Source organism: Neodiprion lecontei, chromosome 4 (assembly GCF_021901455.1).
Source record: "Neodiprion lecontei isolate iyNeoLeco1 chromosome 4, iyNeoLeco1.1, whole genome shotgun sequence".
NCBI lineage: Eukaryota > Metazoa > Arthropoda > Insecta > Hymenoptera > Diprionidae > Neodiprion > Neodiprion lecontei.
This window is the reverse complement of record NC_060263.1, coordinates 35,214,749-35,229,851: the sequence shown is the minus strand read 5'-3', so window position 1 is coordinate 35,229,851 and position 15,103 is coordinate 35,214,749. Positions and strand designations below refer to the sequence as shown.

The 15,103-nt window shown below is 32.2% G+C and overlaps 1 protein-coding gene across 8 annotated transcripts in view; it reads left to right on the top strand.

Annotated features, from left to right (window-relative positions):
* LOC107222479 (polypyrimidine tract-binding protein 1) overlaps window positions 1–6,962 on the top strand; it is a 371,006-nt gene extending 364,044 nt beyond the window's left edge. For all 8 annotated transcript variants that reach the window (XM_046738243.1, XM_046738242.1, XM_046738239.1 and 5 more), the window contains 5 exons: window positions 438–471; window positions 1,646–1,738; window positions 1,853–2,069; window positions 2,216–2,357; window positions 2,574–6,962. In XM_046738243.1, the coding sequence (XP_046594199.1) occupies window positions 438–471; window positions 1,646–1,738; window positions 1,853–2,069; window positions 2,216–2,357; window positions 2,574–2,642 (555 nt within the window). In that variant the 3' untranslated portion in view covers window positions 2,643–6,962. The remainder of the gene's footprint in view (window positions 1–437; window positions 472–1,645; window positions 1,739–1,852; window positions 2,070–2,215; window positions 2,358–2,573) is intronic.
* The last annotated feature ends 8,141 nt before the right edge of the window (window positions 6,963–15,103 follow it).

Here is a 15,103-nt window from a genome sequence, read left to right as displayed (position 1 = left end):
TCTCTCTCTCCATCTCTCTCTCTCTCTCTCTTTCTCTGTAGGCAGCTAATAACATATCATATATATATATATATGTATGTATGTATGTATACTATGTACATATATATTATACAAAGCGCATAATTAATATCCCTTAGAATTTTCATTTTTCATTTTCTATTTCATTTTCCAACTCTATCATTTGTCTCTGCTAATCTATTCGTCACGATGATATCCCGCAGTTGACTTAATAAATTTTTCAAACTCGCGTTTAAAGAGATGATGAAAGAAATAAAAAAGTTGTTTCTAAACTTGAGTCATTAGCTAATGAAAGTACACTTTATAAATTGCGAGAGAGGAAAGCTTAACGGGAATCGTTCGCCCACACTATATCATAAATTCTATATACTCACTGACTATAACTTACTGACTGTGGACTCTGTCTGTTCTCTGTGTAGATGGTCACGCCTGACGCTCTCTTTACCCTGTTCGGTACGTCTCTACATTTATATTATTAATTATATTACATTATTAATTATTATACCTATATATTTATACTACGCTCATCATGCAAATATTATCGTTGGTTACTCAACCGTTGTCTTGTTCCCCAGTCTTCTTTCTGGTTTTCCCGGTGTTTTTTAGTTTTTGTTTTTAGTTTTTTGTTTCGGCAAAATTTCGAGTGCCACTTCTATAGTTTTCCTTGAATAACTCATTTTTTTTTTTCTCATTACCCTCGTTTTGAGAAATTGCATTTTGGTGAATAATGATGTAACAAAGACGAGATTAAATTCTTGTTTGTTTGTTTGTTTGTTTCATTTTCGTCGTATTAAGCGTTGATGCTTAAACACAAGTTTATTTATTGATCATCTGATTGAAATTGAAACGTAAATTCTCACGTATGGTTAGCTTTGATTTCAACTATTTTAATCCTGATTTTTCAAAATTTTCACTTATTCATTTTATTTATTACTGCTCTCCACCACTCGTCACGTTCTACTATATTCTTCAAGCATCTCTTCTGAATTTTATCATATTAATATTTTATTATTAATTCAACAAAACACCTTATATAATATATAAGCTTTGCTTATTTCGTATTTTCATATAGGAATGATGAATCTTTAACTATACTACGAATGACAATGATTAAGCGTTCGAATATCGGATTCGATTGCACAGTGCATGATGATCGATCACCTTGTCCATCGATAATATATATATACCTTATATTGTATCATTGCATTCTACACTCAAATTTTACGCACATATTATAACCGTTTATCGGAATGTTCGTGCCTGTTCTTCTTTGTCCTGAAAAAATGAGTATTCTTGTCATTGCTCACTTAGCATCGTGAAAGATAATTTTTTTCACTTTTTTTTTCCCTTTGCTTATTTTTAAAGAACAAAATTTGACTGTCGAACTCACACTTACTCATTGTTCAACATTGCGTGCATGTACTTGGATTTTAACGAGAGTACATATATACATATATGTGGATACTGAGATCTCAATTTGAAGAGATAAAAAAAAGAGGAACGAAAGAACGATGACAGTCAGTAGCATAGATCAAATTAGAAAATATATAAAAAAAAATTTCGAACCTGCAGTACGTGTCATAATGTATTTTGACGTTTTCTTGTTTGTTTTTCAATTATGGCATAGGCGTGTATGGTGATGTACAACGTGTGAAAATCCTTTACAACAAGAAAGATTCCGCACTCATTCAGCTTGCTGAGCCGCATCAAGCTCATTTAGGTGAGAATTAGTAACGTATTAACATATTGTTATTTTTCATATGACACGAAATAAACAGTTTAGATCTTTTGATTCAAAACTTTTTCTACGATGTCGAAATTACGTGACTTTCAGCAATGACGCATATGGATAAGCTCAGAGTATTTGGCAAACAAATCAGGGTGATGCTCAGTAAGCATCAGGCAGTGCAGCTACCTAAAGAGGGTCAACCCGACGCTGGACTCACTAAAGACTACACCAACAGCCCTTTGCACCGGTTCAAAAAACCCGGTTCAAAAAATTACCAAAACATTTACCCACCCAGCTCTACTTTGCATTTATCAAACATTCCGTAAGTCAATTTCCCTTTCTATACCTTGAGTCTTACCTTAGTCATGTCATTTTTAAAAAGAATTTGGTCATGTGTAAAGCGACGAATATAATTCTTCGGGCTTATTCAGAATCGTTTCAGATTTATAATTTTGTTTTTGTTTTCAGAGCAACAGTGTCCGAAGAAGAGATCAAAGATGCCTTCACCAAGAATGGTTTTACAGTAAAGGCTTTCAAATTCTTCCCAAAGGACAGAAAAATGGCTCTGATTCAAATGGGTAGCATGGACGATGCTGTCGTGGCCCTGATTGTGAGTATATTACGATGTAACCAAGAAAATATAATTGTAGTTACGAAATAAAAATTAATCTCGAGGTTCGTGGTAAAACGAATAAATCAATGCGCTCGTAACCAAACGCAAGTTTTCCACTTTCAAGCCGAACGTCACAAATCTCTTTCTAGCAACAATCTCTGAAATTTCGTCAAACTGTAAAAATTAACTGAAAACAATGTAATTCCGTTTCAGAAAATGCACAATTTCCAACTGAGCGAATCCAACCACCTCAGGGTGTCGTTTTCGAAGAGTAACATCTAACAAGAGAGGCTTTCCAGCGAGCCGCAGTGGTTCCAGCCCTACACCCTAGTTCATTACTGGTACCCAAGTGCTGTATACGACTGATTGCTCTGCGGATCGATTGGGTAATCAATTCATTAGTCATCGGTCGTTTCGCCGCAGTGAGTTATACCAGCAGGATCCTTTCAAATTTCGGCCGTGCCGTTGGTCGAGATAGAAAATTGCGTAATTATCGTTTTCCACGCCCCCAGTATTGTTCGGGTCAGTTTTAGGGTGAGATAAGGGCTAGCGATACTGAAAATAATGCCAAGTTCGAGAATATCCTTTGAAATTTCATATCCTCTTTTTCATTTATCTTACCAAGATTTGCATCGATTCCTTACTTCGCAATCTGTGTACTGTCTTCTGCTTTGTATTTTTGGGAAATGCTACGCGATAACAGCAACAACAAAAAGAAAAATAAATAACCGAAACGAAACAAGATCAGGTTTCGTCTGGTATTTGGCAATGCTTTCGGTATCGTTAATTTTGGTAATGGGCGTCCAGCCCCTCGCTGACAATCCCATTCTTGTACAGAGTTAAACAGATAAGATATATATACATATAAATATATATATATATATTTTACAAGCGCGACGCTATAGCCTAGGATTTGCCTGGGATAGAAAAACAAAAACAAAAACGAAAAAAAAATTAATAATAATAAATAAAACTTGAAAAAAAAAAAAAAAAATAACAACCAGAAAAACCTACTAATTAAGAGCTAAGAATTTTTAAGCCTAGTAAAAAATCAAGATTATTCAACAGGTAACTTTAATCTAATAATTACGATAAAATAAGTAACGATTCACATTACCAATGCGCTATATCGAGGTAACAAGGTATGAACTGACGCAACGTGATTGTGTTCGTATGTTTTATTCAATTGACATATAATATATACTTGTACTGCTGCAGGCTGCCTATGAAAACAGTCATAAAAAAAATTATCCTCAATGCTAGGTTTGATGGAGCGTAAAAAAGATCTGTAAAAGTTTCAATTAGTACCTTACAACATCATTTTGTTGCAACCATTTCCCGTTCTTGCCCATATGTTCAATGCTTTGCGCAGCCAAGTCAGGAACCTGTAAAAATCAAATTTCCATGCATATTTACTGTATGAAAATCGCTGTTAATACAATGACTAACAATTGGAAGAAAGTAAAATCTCACGTGCTCAGGTGCTCTATGTCCGTATAGCTGAATTATTTGATAATCATAACTGTGTTTGTTGTTGGAAAGGGACACGAAGAGTCCAAAACAAATGTTCTTGTATCATTTACTAGGTTGATGGGAAATATAATCTGAAATCGGAGCGAAATGACACGTGAGATTTTGAAAATACGGCTCAGAGAACCTGCGAATGAAATTTGAGGTGAATAAGCGACGTAGGCGAGAGCAGAGCTTTGATTAAGGAAATCTTATTATTATGACGAGATGAATATTTATAAATGATGGCAGGAAAAGGATTGACCAAAGTCGCGTATTATTGATTTTGTCATCGTTACTATAAAGTGTGCACAATTTGCAAGCATATCGATTGATGATGTGTTTTAAGGGTTTTATTTTTTTATATTATTTGTATCTCAGTTTGATAAGTATTAAATGTTTTAATTTTAGGGCTCTAGAAATGCGTAGCTCTTTTTATCGTAAATAAAATAGGTGAAGTTTAAATGAACATTGACATATCGCTATTCAAGTTGCTGGTATTAAAATGACATGACGAATTAAACACGTTATAAAAGTGCAGTGAGGGATTGTAAACTGACGATGCTAACTTCTGTGACAAATGCATCATTGATAAATCATCGGTTGCATTCAGTTTTGCGACAAGAGTGAAAAAAAAAAAAAAAAAAATCACAGGTCTGAACAATGTTCAGTTTTGATTCCCACCATCATAATATCTTTAGTCCAACTCTCATAATAAAGCGTTTGCGGACAACACGGTAGCTACATAAAAGTGCAAAGGCAAAAAAGCGCTGAATAAGTTTCTGTTGTGTTTGAAGATTATCGTCATGTAAGATATATTACAAATATATATATATTACTATGAATGAATTAATATTAATTATTAATATTATGAATTGATAACGATTAAAAAGAAGTTTAGTATTATTAACTGACGGGCACGCGACGAAAAGTTATAAGTAAGAAAAATCTGCAGAGTATGAATTTTGAAAATAGTGAAATATTAACGAGTAATGAAATACACAATACAAAGACGATGGTCATACCATCAAATTATATGGCCCAACTTTACAAGATCAAATTATTATTACTATACACATACATTTATACGTCAGGCATACACAATCTCACACAAACATCCATACACACACGCACATATATATACCCGATATACATGTGTGTAGGCATACGTGGATATAAATATATTATGTATAGACTATGAATATTAAACAATAATCATTATGGTAATTAATATAAGCGTGTACGGAATCAAGCTTGCGAGAGAAGAAGTACAAGCAAAAGAAGAAGATGAGGATGATGATGATGATGATAACAGTGTTATTGAGCAATGGACATTGGAGAATTTGCAAATGACTTTGTTGGACACAGCAAATTAATACAATGTGAGATAATACCTTGTTATAATACTAAAATGAATGCGCTGTAACGGTGTATATTTTGGTCTAACCGATATTATGATATTCTGTTGGAGTCAATTAAATTAACAAAATATTAAGTAGAAAAAAAAATGCGTAAAGATAAAGATAAAAGTAAAAATAAAAACAGCGAGTGCCGGCCCGGGCAATGTTCACTGTGCCAAAGTAGGCTAAATTTGAAATCCGGGGAGGATTTTGTTAGACGGAACTTTGCGTTGTTTATCGAATCGAATGTATTAGGAGAACCCGAGTCAACCAATGAGATGTGCAATTTTCTCTATTGTTAATAAACATCATCAATGTCTTATCACGTTTCACAGATTCAACTGATCTCAAAATACTTTTCACAAACAATGTTATACCAAAACTGGTTCACCGTCTTATATAGTTGTTCTTTCTTTGTGTTTTCCACTTCATTTCATTTCGTTGCACAGATTCTGAGATTGACTTTCGGTAAAATTGAAATTCGAGGGGTATTGAATCGCGTAGTAAGTAGCCGGCATGAGCAAATGGGGCCAGTCTTTGCATCTACGATCTTTCGAATCTCTGTAATATAACCGAACATATTATATTCACATTCAACGGCCTAATTTCTCTAAAAAAAAGGAAAGAAAATTAGAAAATCATCACTTCAAATAAATAATTTCATCGTTACGCGGAAATAAAACATGCCCTAAATTTATATTAAATAAAGCTGAAATATTATATCAATCTTACTACAACGTTGTGTCTTACATTTACATTATTTCTTTTAACCAAGGAAAACTCTTGAACGGCTTTCAATATTGATATTGGTGAAGAGATAGATTTAGAGCAAGAAGTACCTACTTCGGCACGTTAATAATGTAATTGATCAAGGAACAAATCATTTTGTGTATTAAGAGTCAAGTATCCTTGGAAAGATAATTTTGGCCGTGTACGAGACAAGTTTACAAAATTTATCTGCCGTTAATGTTTAGTTCAAATTGAACGCAAAATATGACTTAAAGTTTGAATGGCGAGAAAATAACGCGGAATTAATTTAAACAGCGTATAAATAAATAACGATGATCATATTATTGCCGTATTATGTCGCTGGTGCACAAAACAATGCTTAACAGGCAACCACACATACAACACACACACACACATACACCTAAACAAGAAAATAACCGCTAGTATTAAATTTTATTACAAGTATTTTTTTAAGTTTTAATTGCTTCTTTATTATTAATTATTCATTATTATTATTATCATTACTGTTTATTATTAGGTGACTGCATGGCCTTCCTGTGTGCGGTATTCTGTGTTTTTTTTCTCTTTTTTTTCTAATTTTTATTCTTCTTTTTTAATGGAAAATAAACCTAGCTTAAGATTCATCGATTTCAATTGACTTATGTTGACTTTTGATTTAAGTATTATTACATAATATTCAATTTCAATTTATCGCCTTGCCTTTAATTTCAAATCAATATCCCCTAGTTTAGTATATTTAGTTTGAAATATTCCGACAGCTTCGCACCTTTTGCACGCATTATACTATCACAACATACAACATAAGCAAAGCAGGTAATAAAATGAATTCAAAAAGTCAACCGTGATCCGACGAACTTATATTCGTTAGTAAACTTTTATTATTATAATTATTTTACTTATGCCTATGATAAAGAAATCAATAAATTTCACAATTTTATTCATACACGCACGTCTTGTGACTCCATTTAAAACTCGGCTGCCCTATAGATGTAAAATTCGTGTACAGCCAAATTCAACTTGTAAATTATTGTAATTCATCTGGCTAAACCTTCAGCGGATAGCCGCTTTTAGTATCCGTAAATTGAATTTCTTTCCAATCGACGATATAAGAGGAAGATGTGAAACCGTCATAAAAAGATATCGGTAGTTTCAGTTAAAAATTGTTGGAAAATTTGACCGGAACAAATTACGTATACGTGTATATGTGTCGTATATAAAATGTGTTACTTCGTATTCTCAGACTTGTCAATAGCTCGAATAATGAACAAGAAAATAAACAGGCATATGTAAATAGTAAACCGCATTACATATTCATTTATTTTCCAAACAAAACAAAAAAAAACAAGACAAAGCAAATGAATTTGAAAAAAAAGAAAAGAAAGAAAAAGATCAATGTATATAGTTCAACTCTTGGCTAATTATTCGGTAATCGTACAATGATAGGCAGCAATGGTAAACTTTAATTAAAGATATTAGAATCTTATCCGATACTAGCTGGATTGAGGGGGGCCGCGGTGAGAGTTGGGGTAGCCAGCACTCGCTACAAGACGATGTCGAAAACTTGATGCTGAAGTTATCACTCGAGGAAAAAGCAAGACGATTCAATTATTTCTCCCACATTTCCAAACACTTTCAATTCATTGTCATACACATTTTATCCATATTCGACTGTTCGTTCTTGTAAGTTCGAAGCACCTTTTTCATTGAATTTGAAAATTCTTAAAAGCAATGAGACTCAATCTACAGCTCGCAAAATCATTGCACAAAACACTAGCTTACGCATAAAATATTCACACATACGGGATCGGTTGATTTATTGAATCGACGAATAATCATACAAATCAACTGAATTCCGTGGTTTAGCTGAAATGTTTTACGTGACGTAAATAGTACTCGAATGGCAAATTCAGTATGCAATTTTGAGAAGAGAAAAAAACTGTTACGAAGAAAAAGGAAAGTTTATACATTTATGTATACATGTGTGTGTGCGTGCGTGTGTGTCGCCAGCATGTTTAACGCATGCGAGTATGTGTGTATTACGTGTATACATAAATGTATGAATATGTACCGTGACGAGGTCATCTATTTTGCGAGATCTGGGGTAACGGGCTATCTTGTGCCAAATGATAAAAGTAAAAAAAAGAAAAAAAAAAAAAAAACAGAGTATTGGGTGAATGATTATTACCTATACAAAATAATATGAAGGTAGAGAACAAAGTAATATTATAAAAACATTAGAATTTGGTACTTGGCCCGTCAACCCCATGGCAGCGTCAATATTATGATATATAATTTAATAATAACGGTTAAGACATAGTGTAACTAAGCGCTATAAATATACATAGATATATGATATACAATAATATACAATACAATACATAAATGACTTAGGTATGATAATAATAATTACCATATAAATATACATATATGCTATTAAACGCATAAATTAAACATTATTACCAACATTATTATTATTATTGTTATTATCATCATCATCATTATTATTATTATTATTATTATTATTATTATTATTATTATTATTATTATTATTATTATTATTATTATTATTATTATTATTATACTGTCAAATATATCGGGGAATAGAAAGAGGAAAGAAAAAAAATTGAAAACACTATGGATTGTCAGTATTGATGTATTATCGAGATATACGTAGGTTTAAATTGGTATATTATATGCAGATACATATAATGCAGATTACATTAGTGAACATTAAAAATACCGCTATCTCTGAAATAAGAAAGCCATCAGCAAGTGCAGCATCGCGCTGTTTTCCACCATAAACAAAACTTACGAGCTGTTTATTCAACGTAAATAAACACGATAAAAATATTCAAAAATCAACCTCTGAGGATAGATCGTATTGACGTTGAGATCCGGCAAGTCGGGGGGATCGAGAAACTCTATCGAACGGGGTAAACGGTGATATTTATACGCAATTTGATTGTTCGTCGCTTAGAGCCCTGTCGAATTGAAAATTGACGGAATTGCATGTTCGTGGGAACAGCGCTAGGTATGCATACAAATGCAATGTATGCAAATTAAAGAGAACAAATCTGTACACGTGTTGCTAATGTTAGTATACAAATATATATCTGTGTGTGTATACATGTATGCGTATGTACATATATGTATATACACAATACAGTGATCGGAATTTGAACGAAAAGGAAGCCTTGACTTCGAAAAGTAATTACAATAAAATATATAATTGAAATTACTACTGCAAAACGACAATGGTGTGTGGATAGAACTTGCGAGATCTTGAAGGAAGAAAAAAAAAAAAAACAAGTATATACATATACTGAATAAATTTACGTACATAGATATACAGGTGTATGAAAGGGGTTTATCTGTGTTTGAATAATTATACATTATAATGATAATATGTAATATGATCAGACAGGGTTTTAAAGAGTGAAGATAAAAGAAAGAAAGAGTGAAAGAAAAGGGGAAAAAATAAAGATACAAGACGAGTATTGTATTTGTCGCTGCGAGATTTGAGAAAAAAAAAAAGTATAAAATAATATTATTCCTCAAGTGTTGACATTAGTAGATATCGACATCGTTATACATACACATACGTATAAAATATATATAGTTAAAAATAAATTTAAAAAAAAAAATAAATATATATGAAACACGGTAAGAAAAGTAAAACGGAAATTTTCACACTATTATAATATATTATAGGAAAAGGTTCTCTATAATACCTATATTTGTTGTTCTTTGAATGTTTGATACAAAGTTGCGAGAGGATTGATAATGAAACGATTTTTTAATATCGCATCAACACGAAAAAAAAAAAAAACAAAAAAACAAAAAAAAAAAAGGCGGACAAATTTCAAACTCTATATTCAATATTCTATCTACCTATATCTAATCTGCCTAATCAATGCCATGTCTTCTTTATCACGAGAATTGAAATAAAGTGGGCACCCTTTCGACACTACTAGTTTTTTTTTTTTTTTTTTCTTCATGTCACTCCATGTCACTTTCCCAGGCTACCCATAATGCAAATCATTCACGACTAACGTGTAATAGTAACAAATAAACGGCGAACGTCCTTGACATGTCGAAGAGAAGAAACACCTCGGCAAGTTATTGTATTATCCGAAGGCTGAAAGCTATCTGTAAATTCTCTCGTGTTTAACTGGAATTTGTAACGTAACTGGTTGTGAGTTCTGGTAAAATTGAATTTTCCCCTGCTCGGACGCTTTGCGCGACTCTTTCTGACCTTTCATCATTTCATCAATCAGTCATAAAAGTAACCGCATTTACGAAATATATTTCCCTACGGTATAATACGAACCCATCGTCAATGTTTAGATCCTGCGTAGAGGAAACGTGAAGAGCTAACGATAGTTTGTAGGTAAATATTCTTTTCCTTTCATCTCCGAAAGCTTAAAAGTATTAGCGTGCATTAATTATCAACGAGGAGAATAATAATAGTTGATAAAAGTAAAATTAAAGTAAAATATAACGACGCCTCAAGTCTGAAGCGCGAAGTAATAGCGTTATGTATAATATTATAGGTATATAGTAGCTCGATTATAATTCTATTTTACCTTTCGACTATATTGAAGTATCTTAACGTTTAGGTAACGACAATCACTATTTGCTAGCAATGAAACCCCCTTGATAATATTCTTGCTCTTTTGCATCAACTGTCACTGTCTCTGTCAAACTTTGTACAATTTTTTTCCTCCTTGTATTGCAGCGAAACGATTGCTGCCCGAACTTCCAAAGCAGTATAATTGCGCAAAATCGATTTTGCGCGTTTTCTCATACCGCGTAATCTTGCATATATGCAATCCATCTTTCAACGATTGATTTGCTTTTCCTTTATCACTTTTCATATTTTCACTTTCTTCCTTTCTTTCTTTCTTTCTTTCTTTTCTCATTCATTACCTGTCATCCGCAACTCAAGACTCTGACTTCTGTGGTATTTTTTCGGATAGAAGCTGTGGCCAAACCTGAGGCCAAATATTACCCTGTCATTGAAATTCTGTCAGTTTCTCTGAAATGTATAAAATAACATATTTAAAAGCAATTGACAACAATCCTCGGAGCAATGTAATTAAAATCAAGCTTCTCTTTCATCGTTCCAAATACAATTACAAGATTTTGAAACGTCGTAAATTCTTGGTGGATAATCGTAAACAGAATTCGAAAGATATTGGCCTCACGGTGACAGCCCACAGCCAATTAGGAAGCCCATTGGGGATAGAATTGGGCCAGGAATTGCGTTAAAAATCACAATCAGCTCTACTCGGGCAAAAAAGTAAAAAAAAAAATCATTTTTTAATTAACAACTGTCGGAGTGAGCGTTAACAGTTAAGCTATGGTAATTGATTATTGACTAGGTAGTTTACAAGGATAAAAGAAAAATAACTAAATAAAGTAAGAAAATTATATTTAAAAAAAAAAAAAAAAAAAAAAAAAAAAACACCACCAACAACAACAATAATAATGAAATGTACACACAAATAAATGCAACTGAAAACCAACCACAAGTATGATTTTATGATAAAACTGTACGATATATGTATGCATGTACGTACGTGTATAAATATGCGTTGTACGTACACGTATAGGTGCATAAATGGTTGGTAGCAAGGCAGCGAACACAATTTTTGTTTTATTTTTATTTTTTTCTCACATCCATCTAGCTTTGTTCGTTTTATCACGCACACAATAATCATATATTATATGTAATTTACGTGAGGGTTCGACCCTCTATACCGCGGTTTGGAATGGAGTAAAATAAAAAAAAAAAAAAAAAAAAATTAAAAAAAAAACTTGAAACACGGTATATTAGGCAGGAGAATACAAAGTATTATGTATATGTGAATAATTGATGGTGAAGTGTGCAGAAAAGAAAGAATTATTTCGTTAAAAATTATACAGAAACGGCAGCTAAATAATGTGAACGAAAGTAAAGAATTGATCAATTATTTTAACGATTAATTAATTAAGTAATTAATTAATTGATACGAATACACACGCAATTGGGACTCTAATTACGTTAGATTAGATTAGATGCGTGTTATTGTGACAGTGATTATTATAATAATTAATATTATTATTATTATTATAAGTCAAGGAGGCGTATACTTTTATAACGAACGAAGCACTATAATTCTATGATTATGTGCGGAAACACATCAGACGATATACAACATAATCAAGCACATTATATATAATATACATGCAAAGCAGACACACACACAATACTTCGCATAAACGCTATTAACTATATTAATATTGTCTCCCTCGATTTTTCAAACCGTCTAATCTATTCTACTATTAAAAATTTTTATCTTTATTAATGATCACACTCGACGTTGCTGTCAATAATTGTAATTCCTAAGTATCTTACGAAACCGTACGACACTAACTCTGTAATATACCTCACTCAGCTGTATTTTCTTACGACCTCGCTTATCCTTTATGTATCCTTTACGTTTACGTTAAATTTTGTCTTTGCTTGTTCTTTTCATTTCACTTTCAACAGGTCTGGAAGCCGCGAAATCTGTCGGAAGCGTGATCCAATATTGAAGGTATAAACAATCATCGGTAAAAGATCTGTCAAATTATCACCGCGCATATCGATTCATTGGTAACTGTCAATTCTTTTGACTGGAAATGAAAAAAAAAAGAGAAAAACATTTTTATTCAGCTGTTACCACGCTTAGAATTTTCACCTCCCTTTTCTCATTATGTTATATTCTCATGTTCTTTATACGATAATAATGTATAGCTAGTTGAAACGCACAGGATTCATTTTGGTGCTAGTATAATAACGGAAACGGAGGAAAGGAATTAAGAATTATTGTAAAGGGATTGTTTCTGAAAATTTCATAATTATTACGTATGATGTTAAAGGCATGCCGTTTCACGAGCAGTATTTCTATGTCAAATCTTCTCACCATTCTATCTAAGGTTATTCAATTCCTTCCAGATCTGTTTAACCTTTTACACAATTACGTAGAATAATTACATACGCATATGAATTATGTATGTATCTTGTTACGGATATCTTCAATTCGCACTTCCTACGTTTATCTATAATTTCAAATCATAGCCTCGCACTACAGCGACGATGATCACTTTTATTATACTTATAGTTATATATTTTTTGTCCTCTTTTTTCCAACGTATTATACACGTCTGTATTACTTTTTAATGTTTAATTATTATTGTTCTAATTTATCTTACTCTGTATCTTTGTCACTACATACTTAATCCTTGCCTGTTTATTATCGTTATTATTATGGCTATTAGTATCATAAACAATATTATTATTATTATTATTATTATTATTATTATTATTATCATTAATATTATTTTGTCTTACCTTACTTGATTTTTCACCACTTTCTGTAATACCTTATGTGTTTTATGTCTTGTATCTTGTGTGTTCTTATGTCCAGTTTCTAATTCTTATCATTAATAATATCAAAACCGCAACAACGGAAAAAAGAGAAGTTAAAAAAAATAAATAAAAAATATATATATATATATGTATATATATATATATATAATCATTTTATGAAAGATTTCCAGTTTTTGGTTTTCATTATTTCACTAAACTATAAGTAATATATATTTGATCCGATCCCCTTTGCCTGTTATATGCACGTATAATCATCATTCGCATCATCATTATCATTTGTATTAATATCGTCGTGTCGTTCCACCTTTCGTTAATATATGTATAATATCAGTTTGTTCCGCAGTCCTATACGATCGTCTACCAAGCATCTTCTCGCTAAAATTTATACCACGCGCAAATGATTGGCAATTTTTTGATTCGTAATACGCGAAAGTATAATATTTCACTTCCTTGTCTGTTTATTACTTTATTTCTATTACAACGGATTCCGAACATACAGTAAAACACACGCTCAGGCGTTCATTTCTTGCTTCCGCTTTTTCGTCAGTACCCACCTTTAAACGACGACGCGTTCAATATGTTCGTAATATTCTTTACCAAACACAGAATTAGTCACGGTTATTTTACGCGTGCAGTATATTTTCACCTGTCGTTTTAACGCTTTTTTTATCATAAACTATTTGATGTTTGCCTTGATTAATTCTTTTTTATAATTTTTCAGCCACGTGCGGTTAAATTCCTGAAATTCCGATTGTGTATTCATGCAGGTGATTCGTATTACAGAATAGAAAAATTTCTGTCAGAATTTTATGAAAAAATGAAAAATGTAAAATATTATCGTACTTTAAAATAAAGGGCGCGATATACTTTCGCATCGATTCACGTGATGTGAATTATCCGTTTGCATTTTTTTCGCTCATTCAAAGTGACGAGGGATGTTTTTCGCTTTTAAACAAAAAAAAAAAAAAAAATCCATTATATCTACAACAACAATAACAATGTTGATAGTATAACGATTCTACATAGCATTAAACAACGATAATTACAAAACGTGGAAAATTTCTGGCAGGCAAAAAGGGGGTTTTCATTATAAGATAAACGGCGCATCGTGCTTAATTGTTTTCGTAATAATTAACAACGGTAAAAATGAGAATATAGTCAATATTTCGCCAAAATTAGGCATAAGCGGTGAAATTAATGACGGTGCCGGTGCATTATGCTATAATTACCTGTACATTTTCACGTGTACATTATAACTACACCGGAATCAATCGGAGCTGATGAAAACCATATAATAATCGAGTTTTTACGAGCCGGTAACCGTGAAGTGCACGTAAAAAATCCAGGCAGAAGATGTCGGATTTTTATGCGTCATTAATTGGGGATAGAAAAAATAAGAACACGTTGAATTCGTACTTTTGAACTCTGCGCTAATTACGGAGCTTGTATCGAATTGACAATGCTGTCTGTAATTACTGTAAGCGTATAACGTCTACAATAACGTATAACTTTATACGCATACATACGCAAGATGTGCATGCAGGTATAAATAAAATATATAATATCTAGATACATACTGTATACCTAACCAGTATAATAGCGAGAAAAGTTAGGTCGCGTATTTATTTACAACATAACGGTATACTTGAGGGGTGAACGTGATGTTA